The following is a 16,798-nucleotide window of genomic DNA, read 5'->3' as shown; positions in this document are numbered from 1 at the left end:
TTCATTTTGAAAAATGTTTTTGATTAACCGCACGGCGGCGAGAAAAGAGTTTGCTCGGTTGGATGTATTTTGAGTGATGGCGAGAACTTGGATAAGCGAGATATACATCTCGAATCCTAGTCTCAGGAGTGCATGGTATACACCATGTTCCATTTCCATCTTTATTGGCAAAAGTGTTTGCTAGAGATTAAGTATTTTTAGGTTTGATTGAGAAATGGTTTGAAGAAACCACATTGACAATTTTAGGCGATGGCGAGAGCTAAGATAGGCGAGGCATACATCTCGAATCTTAATCTCAGGAGTGCACGGTATACACCATGTTCCATTTCCATCTTTATTGAAAAAGTGTTAAGGTAGTATTTTTTGTGAAAGACGAATATTTGATGAGAACAAGACATAAGCCTTGGGATCAATCACTCGGGGTTCCACTAGAATGCTAGATTCCAATGGTCCTTTTTCATTTGAATTATTTAAGAAAATTATTTAACGGAAAACGAACACTTGATAAGAATCAACTATTCAAAGGGTTACGCCAGAATGTTTGATCCCAACGGCCTTTATTTTCGAGTATATTCAGAAAAAGGTTTGGATATTGTGTTTGATTTTTAGAAATATCTCTCAATATGTGATCGAGATTGGATTCGCATAAATGATTTGAGACAGTTTGACTTGATTACAAAAATTATTTGAAGTCGGAATTAAAATGGTTTAACGGAAAATGAAAATTCAATAAGAACAAGACATGTGCTTTTGGGCTCAATTGTTCAAGGGTTACACTGGAATGCTAGATTCCAGCGGTCCTTTTCTTTCGAGTTTGTTTAAGAAAAGATTTTTGTAAGTTATGTTAAGAAATTATAAAGATATAAGTAACTAACCTATTATAAAGTTTAGGGGTAAAACCGTCAATACATAATTATGGTTGATATTGAATTAAACTTCTATTTCATGAAAATCAATTAAATCATAAACTCATTTTAATATTCTACATCCCGAAATAAATCTGATTATTTCTAAAATCCTAGTCTAGTTAATTTTAATATTTCTAATTAAACCTAATTAAGCTAATCAAAATTAAAGATCCTAATTAATCCGATTAACTCCCAATTATCTATAACATTCTCAATAATATTTTTTAATATTTCTTAATATTCTAAAACATTAACATAATTAACTCCTAATTATGATCCTAAAAAAATCTGATATTCTAAACTAATTATCTAATATTCCTAATTAACCTACTATATAATTAAGAAAAATTCTAAATTTCCAATCAAAAGCGAAAAAGAACAATAGGCTTTTGCAATGGACAGGGGTACCGGCCCCTATCTGCAAGGTTGCAGGGAGTAGTTTGTTTTAAATGCTTATTCTTTAAGAAAGAAATAAAATGAAACGGAATACGAGAGAAAACGGTAACGGAACCCAGCAATTCATTCATCGCCTTCACGCAACCCTCTCCCTCACTCTCGTCACTCTCAAAAATTTCGCAACCCTCTCCCTCACTCTCGTCACTCTCCAGCGCTCATACTAACCTCGCGATACTACTCCCAATCTCACTCTAAACGCAAAACCATGGTTTTAAAGAGAATCAAATAAAAAGGCTCACCTTCGGCAGTGGTTCGGTAGTGACGGTGAGGCTCGGATCTGCTTCCTTTACCTCAAAGCTTTCTCTTTGAAGTTCTTCTCCTTCGCCGTTTCCATCTAAGTTTTTTTTTTCGCCGTTTTCGAATTAGGGTTTTTCGTCCCCTTGGTCCGCCTCCGCTTCCCTCCTTTTATATCAACAACTTAGGGTTTTTTGAGCTGTCTCCAGGAAATCCAAAAGGGCATCTTCTGTATTGCTTTAAGGCGCTCAGACTTTGGTCTGCCTTATTTGGCGCTCGACATGAAAACGGTAATGTGAACCTTCGCTTTTCTCGCTCTCTTTTGTTTTAATTCCGTTTTGGGTATTTTGAAATTTTACTGCCTTGCTAATTACTTGGTTTTACTGCAGTGAAGATTGGTGAAAATAGAAGCTCCAATTATCACAGGGGTTCTGGATAGTGATTTTGGGTTGAAATTTCTTCAGTGGAAGCATCGTGATTTCCTGATGATGACTTCTATCAGTCATCAAAAATTCACAGGTATGACTGTATCTCCTGTTATGTTGCGTCAAGCTGGCATTAGCCTGGACTCAGCTTGTTTTAACTACTCAAAAAAACTTATGGCTTTGGTATAATTTTGTGTACCAATTGGTCTTTCTGCAGAGCCAACATCACATGAGTTGCTCCCCGCTTCCCACATGAAAGGACTAGAATTAAGAGAAAGAAGAGCTGGTACACAACAAGACCGAGGACTAAAGCACTGTTTTGGGATATTTTCAGGTACATCTCCATTGCTCGATTTCAATGTGTTTCGCTTGACTGGTCTTTTGTTGTCATTGCCGTGCTGTTTTCTTCCTTTTCATATTCTAGGATTTGACGTGTTTGGTGGTTCGAAAATGAACTGTTATTGCAGGATGATCGGTTTGGTGATTGATTCCAAGGGTTTCTCGGTTCAATTTTATGTGTTGTGGATTGCAACGGCATCTCCAAGAATTACTTCTGATTGAAGGTTCAGAGTAGTCTTTGTTAACATGGCGACTGCTATGATTACGTGCGGTGAAACCATTATCAATACGCTTGGCTGGTTTTATTGAAGGATTACTGCTGCTATATAAGTAGTCCTTGCAGTTGGATTGATAATGCCGGGACGCCGAGCCTTCCGCCTTTCTGAGCCTTCCGCCTTTCTGAGCTTTAATCGCTATGAGGAATATGAAAACAACTGCTAGAACACTATCAATGCTGGACCCCGAACCGTCAGACATGAATTTAGGAACTGAAGGTGTTGTGGATGCCACTTAAGACCAATTAGTAACAGAGCTGGCCGGGGAATATTAGAAGAAAGCTTGTTGACAAGTATCAAACTTGAGAGACTAGATTCACAGGTTCCAATTTATTACATTTGTCATTAACTTTATTTTTTGTACTTGCTTATCTAAAAGACTCACAACTTCCACAAAGTATTTCCTTTCCTCAACCTTTGAAGCCAGCATAACTTGGCTTGCTCTTGCCACATTTGTAGCTGCTGCTGCTACTAGTGTATTAATGCATTTGGGCTGTTATATTTAAATGCAAGTGGATTGTTTGTGAGCTTGCTCCTATGATCATGTTAACACACAAAATGGTGGTGTCTTCCTTGTTAGGTACGTGGCCTGTTATGCTATCAGGACTGAGTTGTGTCATGTGATGCTAAGTGGAATTTATGCCATGTATCTTAGGAATGTCATGTAATGGATTTTTTTTCATTGCAGAAAGCAAGTTGCAACAGTTCTGAACCGTTGGTCTCGTGGCAAGGTATCATTGCAGCTTTGGTTATGAAGATTTGAGGTTTAAAAGTTGTCATCAAAATTTGTTATTTCTATTGGTTTTTTTGTTTCAGTTGTCGGGTGCTTCCAAGAGCTAGTGAGGATGAAGAAGTTCCCGTCGTGATTAGCGAGGTATTACGGTTATAAATTTCTTGTTTTTCTGTTATGAACATTTCAGTTTCTGCTATGGCTTTTGTAACTGAATTATGGACTGCTGAAGATTGCAGGTAGCGTATAGGATGGTTATGTTCAGCATTGCAGAAACCTTTGTTAAATTCATTCATCAGAAAGATGCTTGCATTGCCATGTATATGATAAAAGAAATGTATTTTATGGGAGCTCCAGTCTACACAGTTCGCGATAACTTTATAAGCAATATATATAGCTTTCATGGTCTCAGTAAAATATATAAAAATATTTTATAGAACATAATCAACTATATAGTATTAACGAATTTATTTGTATGAATCTAGATATGAATCTATATAGTTTAGAAGAACCTATTCCACTCAAGGATTTAAAACAGAGGTTAATATCTTTAATACCTGATAATTTATCTAAAACTGATAGGGAAAAATGGAATAAAAAAAATAGAAATAATCTATAAGTCATATGCGTACTATTTATATCATACATATAAAGATGAAAATGGATTTAACAAAGACTATAATAAAATTTATAGAAACTTCATTCAATTATTAAAGGATTATCCTGGAAAATATAGTTTACACTTATGATTAAAAGAATAAATATAAAAATATGAATATGAATAATAATATAACTAAGGAATTATTCGAAAAATCATGGTCCAGCTTGTTACTAAACATCAAAAATGAATCTTACAAGGAAGCGTATGAAGGTCTGTTAATTTCCCATATAGAATATAAAATTGAATTAAGGTGTAATGATATTTTAATGATAATATTGTCTGTTATGTTACTACTAATAAAATATGCATATAATAATACTAAGTCTGAATATGGTAAGTTCACAGTTAGTTATGTTATATTGTTTAAAGATAGTGATATAACCTTTAGAGAAGATTGGAATGATTTACCTATATTTGACCAATTATATAAACTTATATTAAATAAAAGTGAGATATACGGATCGATTGAAATAAAAACTATCATTATAAGAATATATCTTTCTGATCAAAGACCTTGCGAATCACCTTTATTGTCCTATGAAGAGGTGGGAAAATATATATTTGATAGCTTAAACAGCAATGTTGTTATTGAACATAGAGAACCGCGAAAAATACGAGCATCTAAAAAGAAGCGTATTTATAGTAAATTTATAACAACACTCAAAATAGGTGATAAACTAAGGCAACATTTCATTGTTGCTAATACCAAAACTATTATGATTAAGGAAAAACAAAACCCTTACACGTAAGTACATGTCCCTTACGCTATTGGATTCTTATTAGTAAGATCCGGTAATGATATATGTTATAATATGATTGAGACATATTTCAGTGAAAGTTACATAACTCATAACGGTATCCATGAAAGGAGTAATAAGATGTTGTCTGACTTTATAGAATGTTTAGTAGTTTTAGACAAAACAAATTGGTTAAATCAGTCTATTTCCACAACTTCTCTAAATTCGATGGTATAATGATATTTAAAACATTTAGTTATAAATGCTAAGAAGTACACAATAAAACCACTTATGAGAAATAATAGGCTATACGAGGTTGTCGTATTTAATGATAATAAACTTATATTTAATCTAAGGGATTCCTTAACTCCGCTCCCGCGTTCTCTTAAAGATTTAGCTCAAAATCTCCGTCCTCACTTAAGAATTAAGGGTCCAATCAACCATGACGATATAAAACTAGATAATCTAAGTTCACTCAAATATCAATTGATAGTAATAACTGAGTGAAATAGATTGTCCGTCGTTTACTGCATTTCGCATTTGCAGGTATCATGGATCTTAGATGCAAATGAACTTTAAGCCAAGTGCCAAATGAAAAAATGAAAAAGAAATTCAGGGTCAAAATCGGGGTATGACACTCGGCCTGAGGACGATTAGCAAGTTCATATCCCTAGCAAGGGTCGATTCCTACGACATTTCCCCAGGAAGTGTTTTCCCCACAGACTCTCCTCACAGAGCCTCGCCAAGCAAAGTTCTCATAGTTGATACTCCCCCAGCAAGGTCAACTTTTTAAAAAAAGCCGATTTATTTTCGGTGGCTCCCCGGTCCCGGCAGACGGATCATTCCCCACAGAGCATTCAAGGATTGATACAGCGATCCGTTCCCTACCGGAGTTTGCTTCCCCAAGCAGATTTCTTTTTGCACCATGCATAGCATTTGCATTTGTATACATATCAAGCATACACATAAGCATATAAACAGGTTCTTCAAAGCGGACTAAAGAACTACTTTACAAGCAAAGTCATGAGATTCAACCAGAGAATCAAGTGTGTATGATCCAGCATGAGGGTCATTTCGAAGATTCAGCCTGAGAATCGTTTTCCAAAGAGCCAGCCTAAGGTTCAATTTGAAGATTCAGCCAGAGAGTCGCCTACAAGCGTTATTCCCCAGCAAGCTAGCTAGAGGAGTAGATTGACAGTTCAACAGAAAATCAATCTACAAGAGGATCCAGCCCGCGGATCGCAATTTAAAAACAAAAGTCTAATTGAAGGGTCGTTACAACATGTTCTAGCCTGAAGAATATGTACGAAGCCCAAAAAAGTGGAATATTCTCGAAGCTGCATATCTAACATGAAGATTGGGTGTAGGTTTCGAAAGAGGGTCAACCAGCGCATGCCTCAGATGCGAGATCCTGACGACGGGAATTTATCATCAAAACGATCCAGATCTAGCCAGAAGATCGAAGAAGGTCTATCCCGAAGACCGAAAATAGATTCAGCCAGAGAATCAAAGAGATTAGATTCAGCCAGAGAATCGAACCGAAGAAGATCTAGCCAGAAGATCGAAGTCAGGTCTAGCCCGAAGACCGAGAATAGATTCAGCCAGAGAATCGAATCGAAGAAGATCTAGCCAGAAGATCGAAGTAGATCTAGCCAGAAGATCGAAATAGATTCAGCCAGAGAATCAAAGAGATTCATCCAGAGAATCAACGAAAATAGATTCAGCTAGAGAATCGAAATGAGCAGATTCAGCCAGAGAATCAAAGAGATTCAGCCAGAGAATCGAAGCAAAGAAGATCTAGCCAGAAGATCGAAGTAGATCTAGCCAGAAGATTGAAATCATATCCAGCCCGAGGATCAAAATCGTATCCAGCCCGAGGATCAAAATTAACATCCAACTAGAGGACTAAATTGAGTATAGATTCAGCCAGAGGATCGAAACTCCAGATTAAGTCAGAAGACTGATTCAGATTCAGCCAGAGGATCGGAAGAGAAATAAACAACACGGTGTATTTCAGCATTTTTGTGGTGTTCTCAGAGGGCAAATTTTCGGTCTGTCTTTGATATTCAATCACAGCTCACCCTGTTTGTCTGATAAGTTGTTCGCTTTCATCCTGCTCGGGTTAGCTGATGACTGAATAGGGGCAGCTGTAACACCCCAAAATTTGCCCTCCTCATTCATGCATTCATTTTTAGGTCATTTAACATTTCACATTGCATTTCATCATTATCAATAAGAATTAGATACATTGCATTTCATCATGTCAATCGGGATTAGCTCAAAGAAGCTTGAACATCATCCAGGACACTTTGTGGGTTCTATTTAGATGATCAGTCAACACAAGGGAATGGCTTGAGATACTTCCAACATGTTCAAATGGGGTTTATTCATCAGTCAAAACGTTAATCTTGAAGGAGCAAAAGTTTGTTCATGAGCTGTCATGCTCGCTAGGCGAGCATAATGGGTCGCCTAGCAAGTCCCAAGAAAAGCCACCAGAATCACCTACGCTCAGAGGAATTTCTTGAACTGTCATGCTCGCTAGGCGAAACCCACGTGTTATGAAAAAAAACGAAAAATAAATAAATAAATAAATAAATAAATAAAAGAAAAATCTTGGACTTGGACCTCTCTCTTTTGAGCCCACAGGTCCACAAAAATCAGGTTATAAATTCAGAGTTTCAGTGAAACAAAAGACCATTCTATTCCTATTACCCTGGCTGGGAAAAAGATAGTGAGAGAAGAGCTAACAGAGTTCAGAGCAACCTCTAGAGATTGAAGGGAACTCATCTTCAAAGAACCAATTCCCTCTCATATAAATCCTAAGAGTGCTTTGCAAACCCAACCGTGCCATTCAATTTCAATCGATCCTCCCCAATCAGGTATGCCCTATTTCCACTACTTTATACTTTCAACCTGAAAATTTTGATACCCTTTTAATGCATTTGTTTGACGAGAGGTTTAGGCCTCCTACCCTTGGTTGCTTTTTGTGAGCTTTTTGTGAATTTTAATGGCATGACTCATGTGGTTACATTTTGATTTAGGGGCAACTCTTGATTACCCTATCTTATTTCTCTAACCTGTTTGTTGAGTTTTGTTTTGTGAGGGCTCATATGACTCTTGCAGAGATGGCTTGCCTGGTGTTCCACTTTATTTGTGGGATACCACTTGGAGGTTTATTCCGATTACCTGTACTGACTCGCTTTCTTTGATGGTGCTAGCTTGAGAGATCTCTGGGTTTCTTATCTCTTTATTTGTTGTTGCTTCGGATCTTTATCCGTGTGGTAGATCTCTTAACCCCCTTTATCTTTCTCGTATTTTACTACTTTTTGCCTAAAGACCTCCATGAGGAGGCAATTGACGGATAAAAGGGATCAATAGTCAATCCCCCGTTATTCAGTGCGTCGTTCTTTAAGATCACACTACGTGTCGATGCTTCAGAACAAAAACCCCAGATCTTTTGTCCGGTCAATCAGTGGAGAGGGTTCCACCTTTCTGAACCCCCACTTTTTGTCCTGAGCTCACCCTGTCCAGGGTTAAGAGCTATGAGGTCTTATACTCATTACCCCTTTTGCATGAGCATTCCTAAAACACAAACAAACTCATTGATTTTTCTTCTCCTAAGAACACGTTTACTCCTTCTACTACAGGCGAGTAAGTTTCCAAAGGTCGAGCATCCGGTAGATTGCGTAGTAACGTCGTTCATCCCAAAACTTAACCCGTAGTTAGCCAAACTACGGCTTGCTCTGATTCTCATTCCAGATGAGATACGTAGGCATAAGACGCGATGTCTTAGCGAGCACACTCCTCTTTAGCCCATAGGTAGCCGAGCTACGAAGACTCTGATTCTCATATTCAGATGGGATACGTATGCAGTGGATGCGACATCCGTGCGAGCCATTTCCTTTTGACCCCCTTTTTTTAGTAAATAGTACATTAGATAAACACACACCCTTTAGACAAGAACTACAAAAGTGGATCCCGTAGAGTACTACGGATGCGTAGGGGTGCTAATACCTTCCCTTCGCATAATCGACTCCCGAACCCAAGATTTGGTTGCGAGACCTTGTCTTTTCCTTTCCTTTTTCCAGGTTTACTTTGAGCGTTTCCTTTCCCTCCTTTGGGATAAATAACGCACGGTGGCGACTCTTCTGTCTTTTCTTTTTCCCCCGTTGTTTTTTTTTCGCAGGTAGGTTGCGACAGTAAGCTCAAGAGCTCGACTGGATCTGGAAGAGGGAAACCTTCCGATATTTCAACACTACCACCTCAAATCAGACAGAGGTAGTAACAGGGTTATCCCGATGAATAACACTCGTAAAAAGGGACAAAAACCCTTCAAAGGTGTTGCACATCCTTTTCTTCGGATCCACCAGAGGGTACTTGATAAAAGCAAAATCTAACGAGGAAAGTGAAGTTCGGGTGGGAGGATGGAAGCTTTGTTCACAGAATTGAAATCAGTTTGGGAAATACTCTTGAAGAAGAACAAGGGAATATTCTCAAAAGTAGAAACTTAATCTCAAAGGTAGAGAAAAATTCTCTTAAAACTCGAAAACTCTTATATATAGGCGAAGACAATCAACAAACCAGATCAACTGGAGTGGCAAGTTGTAAGATTGACAACTAGATTTCTCCTAGGGGACATAAACAAACTCAAGTGAACTCAAGTATACTAGGGGTAACTTCATACTCTAAGTTGATCAACTTAGGCCACAGGTAGAGAAAAATCGACAAAATGTCTAAATGATGGGAAAACATTTAATGCGCTTGTTTCTCACTAATTTTGCAACTGGTCCAAATGTTTCCAGTACTCCCCAAGGCCAGACACTGTTATTTGAGGTCGTTTGTGACTCCAAAGACTTCCCTGGTTGGTTCCACCCGTAAAACCTCAGGGGCAACTGTTTTGGACCGGCCAAATGCCCAAAGAAAAAGGTCCAATATGATGCAAGCCCTATTAGAATAATCCAATCTATAAAGTTAGCACACATGAGATTCAAGGTACACTTTTTTGATCTCAACTCTTACTATACTCATCTTAGATTCTGAACTAACTTAGACTTTGAAGTGCTAACCTTTTAGGTCCACCACGCGTAACCGCATTGGAGATTAACACCACTGATTCATGATTCTTTTCCATCGATAGACACCAATTCTAGTTCCACGAATGAACAAAATACATAAAATTCCTATATTTTATTTACTAATTATGATTCCACGAATGAACAAGATACAAAAAATTCATGTATTTTCTTTTATTCTAATTAAATTTATAATTAATTTATTTAACTTAAAAATTGTTTTCTAGAAAGTATTTTTTAGTAATCTTTTTTTAATATTATAAGGTTTGTAATATTTTGTTGATTATAATAAAGATGTTTACATTATTTTATAAATACACATATTAGTATATTCTTTTACTTTTAGTTTTGTTTTCTTTATAAATAAAACCTTTTACTAAATAATTATATTTTTTCTTTTCTCTTTCATTTTTTCCTCTTTATTTTTTTATCAATAAAATAAAATAAAAATAAGATAAAAACTAAGTTGTCCTTTGATTTTTAAAAGGCTAAATAGGGTTTTGTATTTTTTTTTGGTAAGGACTAAAACACCTCTTCATTCTTTGTGAGATAACTAATGAAATTTGAAAAATACAAGTAATTCTTAGGGATGATAAAAAAAATCGAACTCATGAATATTTGCGGATAAAACTCGTTACGAGCACGAGTTGAATAGTTTAATGGGTATTCATGGATAAAAAATAAATAAATATTCAATTATCCATTTTCTTATGGACACAAATACGAATTTGATAGTATCCGCATTCGAGGCTATCTGTATCTATTAGTAAATAACAAAATTACTTAAATATTACTTTGTTTAATCTAAAATAATTATTTTTATGTTAAATATGAAAATATTATTATTAATATTATTATTATTATTATTATTATTATTTTGTTGAATATGAAACTATTATTATTTTGTTGAATCTAGTATAATTATTTGATAAAAGAAGAAATAAAATGAATGTGATTTATTATTATTATTATTTTTAAATATTAAATTTTAAAAAAAATTGTTTTTAAAAGAGATAAACAAATTTAATTAATTATATTTTTTTAAATATATTTAAATATTTATATCCAAGGATACACGTCTATCAAATATCTGTATCTTTGTAATTCCACATCAGCAAGTTTTTGTGAAAATATCAATAAATTTTGACTACATTAAACCAATCAAAACATAATTACTATAAAGAAAAAAATATATTATTTTTTTTGAAAAATATTGTCAATCAGTTTTAATTGATGCATTTGGGCCTTTTCTCTTTTCTTCAATATCCATCCTAGATTAATATTTAAATACCCTATTTTGAGACTGAAAAGGGGGGAATTGGTGAGAAAAACATGATTTTTTTCAATTATTGAGTTTTAATTAAATCAAGAGAAGAAGAAGTTGAAAAGAAGGAGAGGAAAGCACTGCAAAATCTTGTTCGTTCACATCAGATCTAAAGAGGTATGATTTCATCACTTTGTATTATATTTTCTTTCGTTCTTTTGTAACCATTATTTTGATTTTATTTTGTGTTTTTCTTTGAAAGTACATAGCAGGCTTGCCTCTTACTCTCTCTTTATTATTATTATTATTATTTTTTTATTGAATTTCTCTGATAGTTTTATACGGTTCTTAGTTCATTCTTACTTCAATGGAACAGTGTTAGTAAATGATATTCCAGATTTTTTTATATTATCATTCTGTTTATTCAATCATTTTATTATTGATTATGCTAGATCTGCGTTGGGTTGTCATTCAACAAACTTTAAAATATTGAGAACTACTCCAAGTCTTGAATTTAGTTTGATTATCAAAAATATTATGTATTCTTGACTCGATAACCGCGTAAGTTTTCAGTTAGATGATTGTCGTAATTTTTTTTTATTTGGCTACCTCAAAGTATTAAAATATTTTGTATTTTTTGTCTTATAGTTGAATGGTTAGAGGTTCACCTCTTAAAGGTGAAGGTAAATAAATAGAGTCTTAAGATAATTAAAATTGAAATTTATATCGATCTAAATAAAAATTCAATGTTTAAAGGTTTGACCGATATTAATCGAGGTCATATATATATATATATATATATATATATATATATATATATATATATATATATATATATATATATATATATAAATAATAATGGTTGTCGTTACAATGTATTTCAAAGGTATTTCACCCATTCAAAGTTTAATAATTTGACCGTGTGTTGGAGTTGAATCAATATTTAATGATTGGCATGTTTATTTAAAAAAAATAATTAATCAAGGCATTTTAGTGTGTATAATATTTTATGAAAAATGAACTTCATAAAGTTCTCATACCCATTTTTTTAATCTGAGTTTATAATATTTTGACTTAAGTCCAATTCTGAATTGAAATTCGAGATAATGTAATATAAAAGAAGGTGTCATCACCGCCGATGCCGTCTTCATTATACCTTTTAGTATTTTTTTATAAATGAAAAAGTTAGAGTTGTTAAAATGGACTATCCAGTCCTAAACGGATCAGTTTGGCGGGCCTTAGGCTTTTTTAGGACTCAGGCAAAAAAGCCCTATTGTAATATAATTTCGAAAATTATTATCTGAGTCCGGTCCTATATAGGTTTCGGGCTACCGGCCATACACGAGTTTTTTTAATAAAAAATTAAAATTTCATAATACTTATTATAAATAAAATTAAAAATTATATTATTTTAAACATAATATATTTTTTAAGTACTATATTATCTTTTATAGATACTATAATGTATTTTTAAATGCAAAACATGTTTAAGCCTAAAATAATACTCGAATATTTAACATAAGAGAAACTAATAGAATATAAAGAAATAATTTTGATTATATTAATGTATAAGATTTAAAAGAGAAATATTGAATAGAATAGAGATAAAATTTAGTGAGGTGAGAAAAATCAATGTATTACTTTGGAGTAAGACGATATAAATATAAATATAATTTTTTTAAATGTATAGTTATGCGGGTTTAATGGCCTACCCACAACCCATACAGGTTAGTCCTAATGGGTAGCAGCAGGCTTTTTAGGACTGAGCTAAAAAGGCCCTGAAAATATGGGCTCTAATATTTAGGCCCAAGCCCTATGATTTTTTTGGCTTAGGGGCCGGTCCATATGGGTTAGTCCATTTTGACATCTCGATGATAAACATCTTCTCATTTTCTTTATTGTATTGTTTTGTCTTGATCTTTTTACTACTCTCATTTCTTTTGTTTTATTCGTTCTCATAGCTCTTCATTCTCTTCAAATCTCTTACAATTTCTTCTAGTGCCCTGGCTCAATTCACTCGTGTTTATGTGTAGATAAGATAAGCTTTTGTCAGAAACGAAAGAAAGTTTGTACTTTGAGTATCTTATATGGCTTCTCGCTCATCACCGCCCGAGATTAACATTAAACCTGAGTATTGTCAAGAAGCTCTTATTCAATGGTACCGCTTAGCCAAATTAGGAGATCGTAAGGAGAGCTTTCGTAGAAAGGATTTGGTTTTGAAAGCAAAACAACATCTTCTTTTTTTAGGTTGGAAAGTTCAGTATATTAGCAAAAAGTGTAGATGGAAAATGTGTTATACTTCTCCTACAAATCGTAAACACTATTTTAATCTTAGAAGAGCTTGCAAGAATTGTATTAAAGACGAAGGTTATTCCGTCAATAATCTTTCAACTACACCACAAGCATCCCCAACAAATTTAATATCTTCAGCCACATTACCGTCAAAAAAGAGACCAAGAGCTTTTGAAGAAACTGATGAATTGAATTTCAATAAGGATTATGGAGCCTCTATTTCCAGTCCTGTTAAAAAACCTATTGTGACAACAACATCAACATCAGAGGAAAATGAGAAACATGGGTGTCAATCTGAACCAAAATTTCCTGATTTAGTGGGTAATAATGGTAGAAGAGGAAAGGTAATAAAGATGAGTGTAATGGAGAAGACTTCAGAGGGTTATGGAAAACAAGGGAAGGTATTAAATATGAGTACAAGGAAAAGGTATACACTTGTTTCTTGGTTGATAAATAATAAAGTTTTGATTCCGAATACTAAAGTTTCTTGTCGTGGTAGAAACAATATTGTTAAAAGAGGGAGTTTATCTATTGACGGTATAGTTTGCGATTGTTGTCAAATTACTTTTCCTATCACTAAATTTGAGGCTCATGCTAGTTGTACACGACATAGACCATCCACAAGTATCATGTTGGATGATGGAAGGTCATTGTTAGAATGTCAAAGGGATGCTCTGAGTTTGCGTGATCAAAAGAATGATCATTTTGTTTTCGGAGAAAATGTTAAACAAGAGAACGACAGTGTTTGTTCTATTTGTGGTCTTGGAGGTAGCATAATTCTTTGTGATCGATGTCCATCTTCATTCCATATTTATTGTTTAAATCTTGATCGAGTTCCAGATGGTGACTGGTTTTGTCCAAGTTGTTGCTGTAAAATATGTCATCAACCCAAATCCAAACAAGAATGCAATGCTCAGAATGATAATAATATTCTTGTTTGTGTTCAATGTGAGCAAAAGTATCACTTTGGGTGCGTAAGTTATGAAGGCATTGGATTATGGAAGATGGATAGAAATACTAAAAACAAAAATTGGTTTTGCAGTGTAGTTTGTGGAAACATATTTTTAAACTTAAATAAGTTGCTAGGGAAATCAATTAAGGTTGCAGATAATCTAACTTGGACGTTGGTGAAAAACATAAGTACTGTTGTAGATGATGATGAAGGAGATAATGATGAAGGTTTTACCTCTAATGAGTTTATTCGAAAGGAAAGTAAGTTGAATGCGGCTCTTAGTGTATTGTATGAGAGTTTTGACCCAACTATTGATGCTTCATCAGGAAGAGAGTTAATTAAAGATGTAGTTTTTAGTAGAGGCTCAAAACAAAGGCGCTTAAACTTTCGTGGTTTCTGTAATGTGATTTTAGAGAAAAAAGGCGAGGTGATTTCAGTGGCAACTATAAGGATTTATGGTCAAAAGGTTGCAGAGATTGTCTTCGTGGCAACCAAGAAAAAATATCGAGGGCATGGAATGTGTCGTATGTTGATGAATGAGCTTGAGGAGCAACTGTCTCGCTTAGAAGTTGAGAGCTTGATTTTGCATTCCTCTGAGGAAGCAATAAACACTTGGACAAAATCATTTGGTTTTGTTACGATAACTGGCGAAGATAAGCGTCGATTTATTGATCATACTTTTTTAGAATTTCAGAACACTATCATGTGCCTTAAATATCTCAAATAACCTATATGGCATAGAATTTGTTGTTATTAGTTATATTAAATATATATAAATGTTTTACATTGTATAACTTTCTTATAATATGTTATTAATGGTGTACTTTTTTTAATGATATGTTTCTAAATACATTTATGTTAGATTTTATTTTTCAAATATATAATAATTCATAATTTTCTTTTGTAATCATTCCACCGATAACAACATTTATAAATTGAATTATAAATCTATACCCTAAAAAATTTTGAATAGTGTTAAGTAATTTGAATAAGTTGATTTAGTTTTTTGTTTTCCAATGCTATAGTTTTGAAAAAAATTGTCTTATAAATTTACAAAAGGATAACTATTATTAAAGACGTGTACACAAAGAGTTTATTTATCCAATTCGATTAAAGAGATTTATTCTAAAAAGAGAAAAGGTCTCTAATTCAGTATACTTCAAAAGTGGTTACAAGAAATTTAAAATGAGTGAGAAGAAAATAATCTTACAAGTTTTTAAAAACATACTCTGTTTTTTACCCCCAATATTTCACAATCTCTCTAACTCACAAATCACAATCTCTCTAACTCACAAAATATGAATCAGACAAATTTAAGGTATTTCAAATTTTTTCTCAATCCCCTTAAATCAATGTTTTAAAAATTGAACCGACCGGTTCAACTGGGAAGCGGAGATGAATCTGCTTGGATCAATCTTTCAAAACCGCTAGTGGATCATAATCGGATTAAACTGTCCAAAACCATTCGAACTAAAGAACCAGAGCCAATTTTGTAAAATCACCCGGTTCAAAAAAATGCATCAAATTGACCATTTTTTATATATTTTTAAAAAATTAATATGTCAATATCAAAACTTAACATACATTCTCAATCACAAAAAGAAATCGTATTTTTTACCATCATACAAACTTTTATGTGTTGTCACTCTATTATAGTTTTTCTTTCAACCACACTCCATCATCATCACGTTATCTCTTTCAAACACAGTCACGATATCCAACTCAATATTGATTGTCGTTCAAATCAATATTGTTTGTTATTGTCAATTAAGATTTATTTGTTATAGTTCAACTCAAATTCGTTTTTTTAATGAAGTATATTATATTATTATTTTTGGTATTTTATCTTATTTAATTTAGGTATTCTTAATTATTTAAAATTTATTTAAGTTATATTCTACTATTTTAATTTTGATTTGAATTAGTTTAACTTAGTTTATTGTAATTCTTTAATTTGGTCAAATTATTCTTAAATGAATCTTGAAATGGAGTGTAGAACTATGTTATGTTATTATATGTATTATCGATATTATTGTATTAAATTTGTAATGAACTTTTGAAATATTTATTTTATTAAGTTGTGAACATATGATTATGTGTGACATATTTATGAAATTTAGTTTTAAATTATTAGTTTATTTAATAAACGGTTCGACCACATGTTTAACCGATTGAATCAATTGAACCTTAAATCGCGAGTTTCACCAGTTCAATCTCCGGTCCAATTTTTAAAACATTGCCTTAAATATCCCCAAAGATATTTCAAATTCTAAGAACAAGGAATCTGAGGAGTATCTACCATTAATTGTCTAAGTTTCTCTCACTTTGATTATCATATATTTCCTTTTTTCTTCCATCTTAACAAAAGTGACAAAGAATCCATATTTTTAACTTATGAAACTCTAAAGATCCAATTCAGGCTCAAAACACCACCATCGTTGAACTCGTCCAAG

At 33.5% G+C, this 16,798-nt stretch overlaps 1 protein-coding gene and 1 long non-coding RNA gene across 5 annotated transcripts; both read left to right on the top strand.

Moving 5' to 3' along the window:
* The first annotated feature begins 1,287 nt into the window (after nt 1–1,287).
* On the top strand, nt 1,288–3,795 carry LOC127119974 (uncharacterized). 4 transcript variants are annotated; one of them, XR_007802942.1, is made up of 9 exons: nt 1,497–1,628; nt 1,731–1,888; nt 1,988–2,117; nt 2,241–2,357; nt 2,491–2,959; nt 3,097–3,217; nt 3,326–3,368; nt 3,454–3,511; nt 3,600–3,792. It is a non-coding gene; the product is annotated as an uncharacterized LOC127119974 (long non-coding RNA). The 4 variants fall into 4 exon arrangements; XR_007802941.1 differs by having other exon boundaries at nt 1,288–1,888; nt 3,607–3,795; XR_007802943.1 differs by having other exon boundaries at nt 1,288–1,888; nt 1,993–2,117.
* Nucleotides 3,796–11,120: 7,325 nt separating this feature from the next.
* On the top strand, nt 11,121–15,072 carry LOC127119972 (increased DNA methylation 1-like). Its single transcript, XM_051050355.1, has 2 exons — nt 11,121–11,278; nt 13,135–15,072. Exon 2 carries the CDS (start codon nt 13,189–13,191, stop codon nt 15,070–15,072), a length of 1,884 nt encoding a protein of 627 aa, XP_050906312.1. The 5' UTR covers nt 11,121–11,278; nt 13,135–13,188.
* The last annotated feature ends 1,726 nt before the right edge of the window (nt 15,073–16,798 follow it).

Source organism: Lathyrus oleraceus, chromosome 2, assembly GCF_024323335.1.
Source record: "Lathyrus oleraceus cultivar Zhongwan6 chromosome 2, CAAS_Psat_ZW6_1.0, whole genome shotgun sequence".
Classification (NCBI taxonomy): domain Eukaryota; kingdom Viridiplantae; phylum Streptophyta; class Magnoliopsida; order Fabales; family Fabaceae; genus Lathyrus; species Lathyrus oleraceus.
This window is presented reverse-complemented; position numbering and strand designations above follow the sequence as displayed.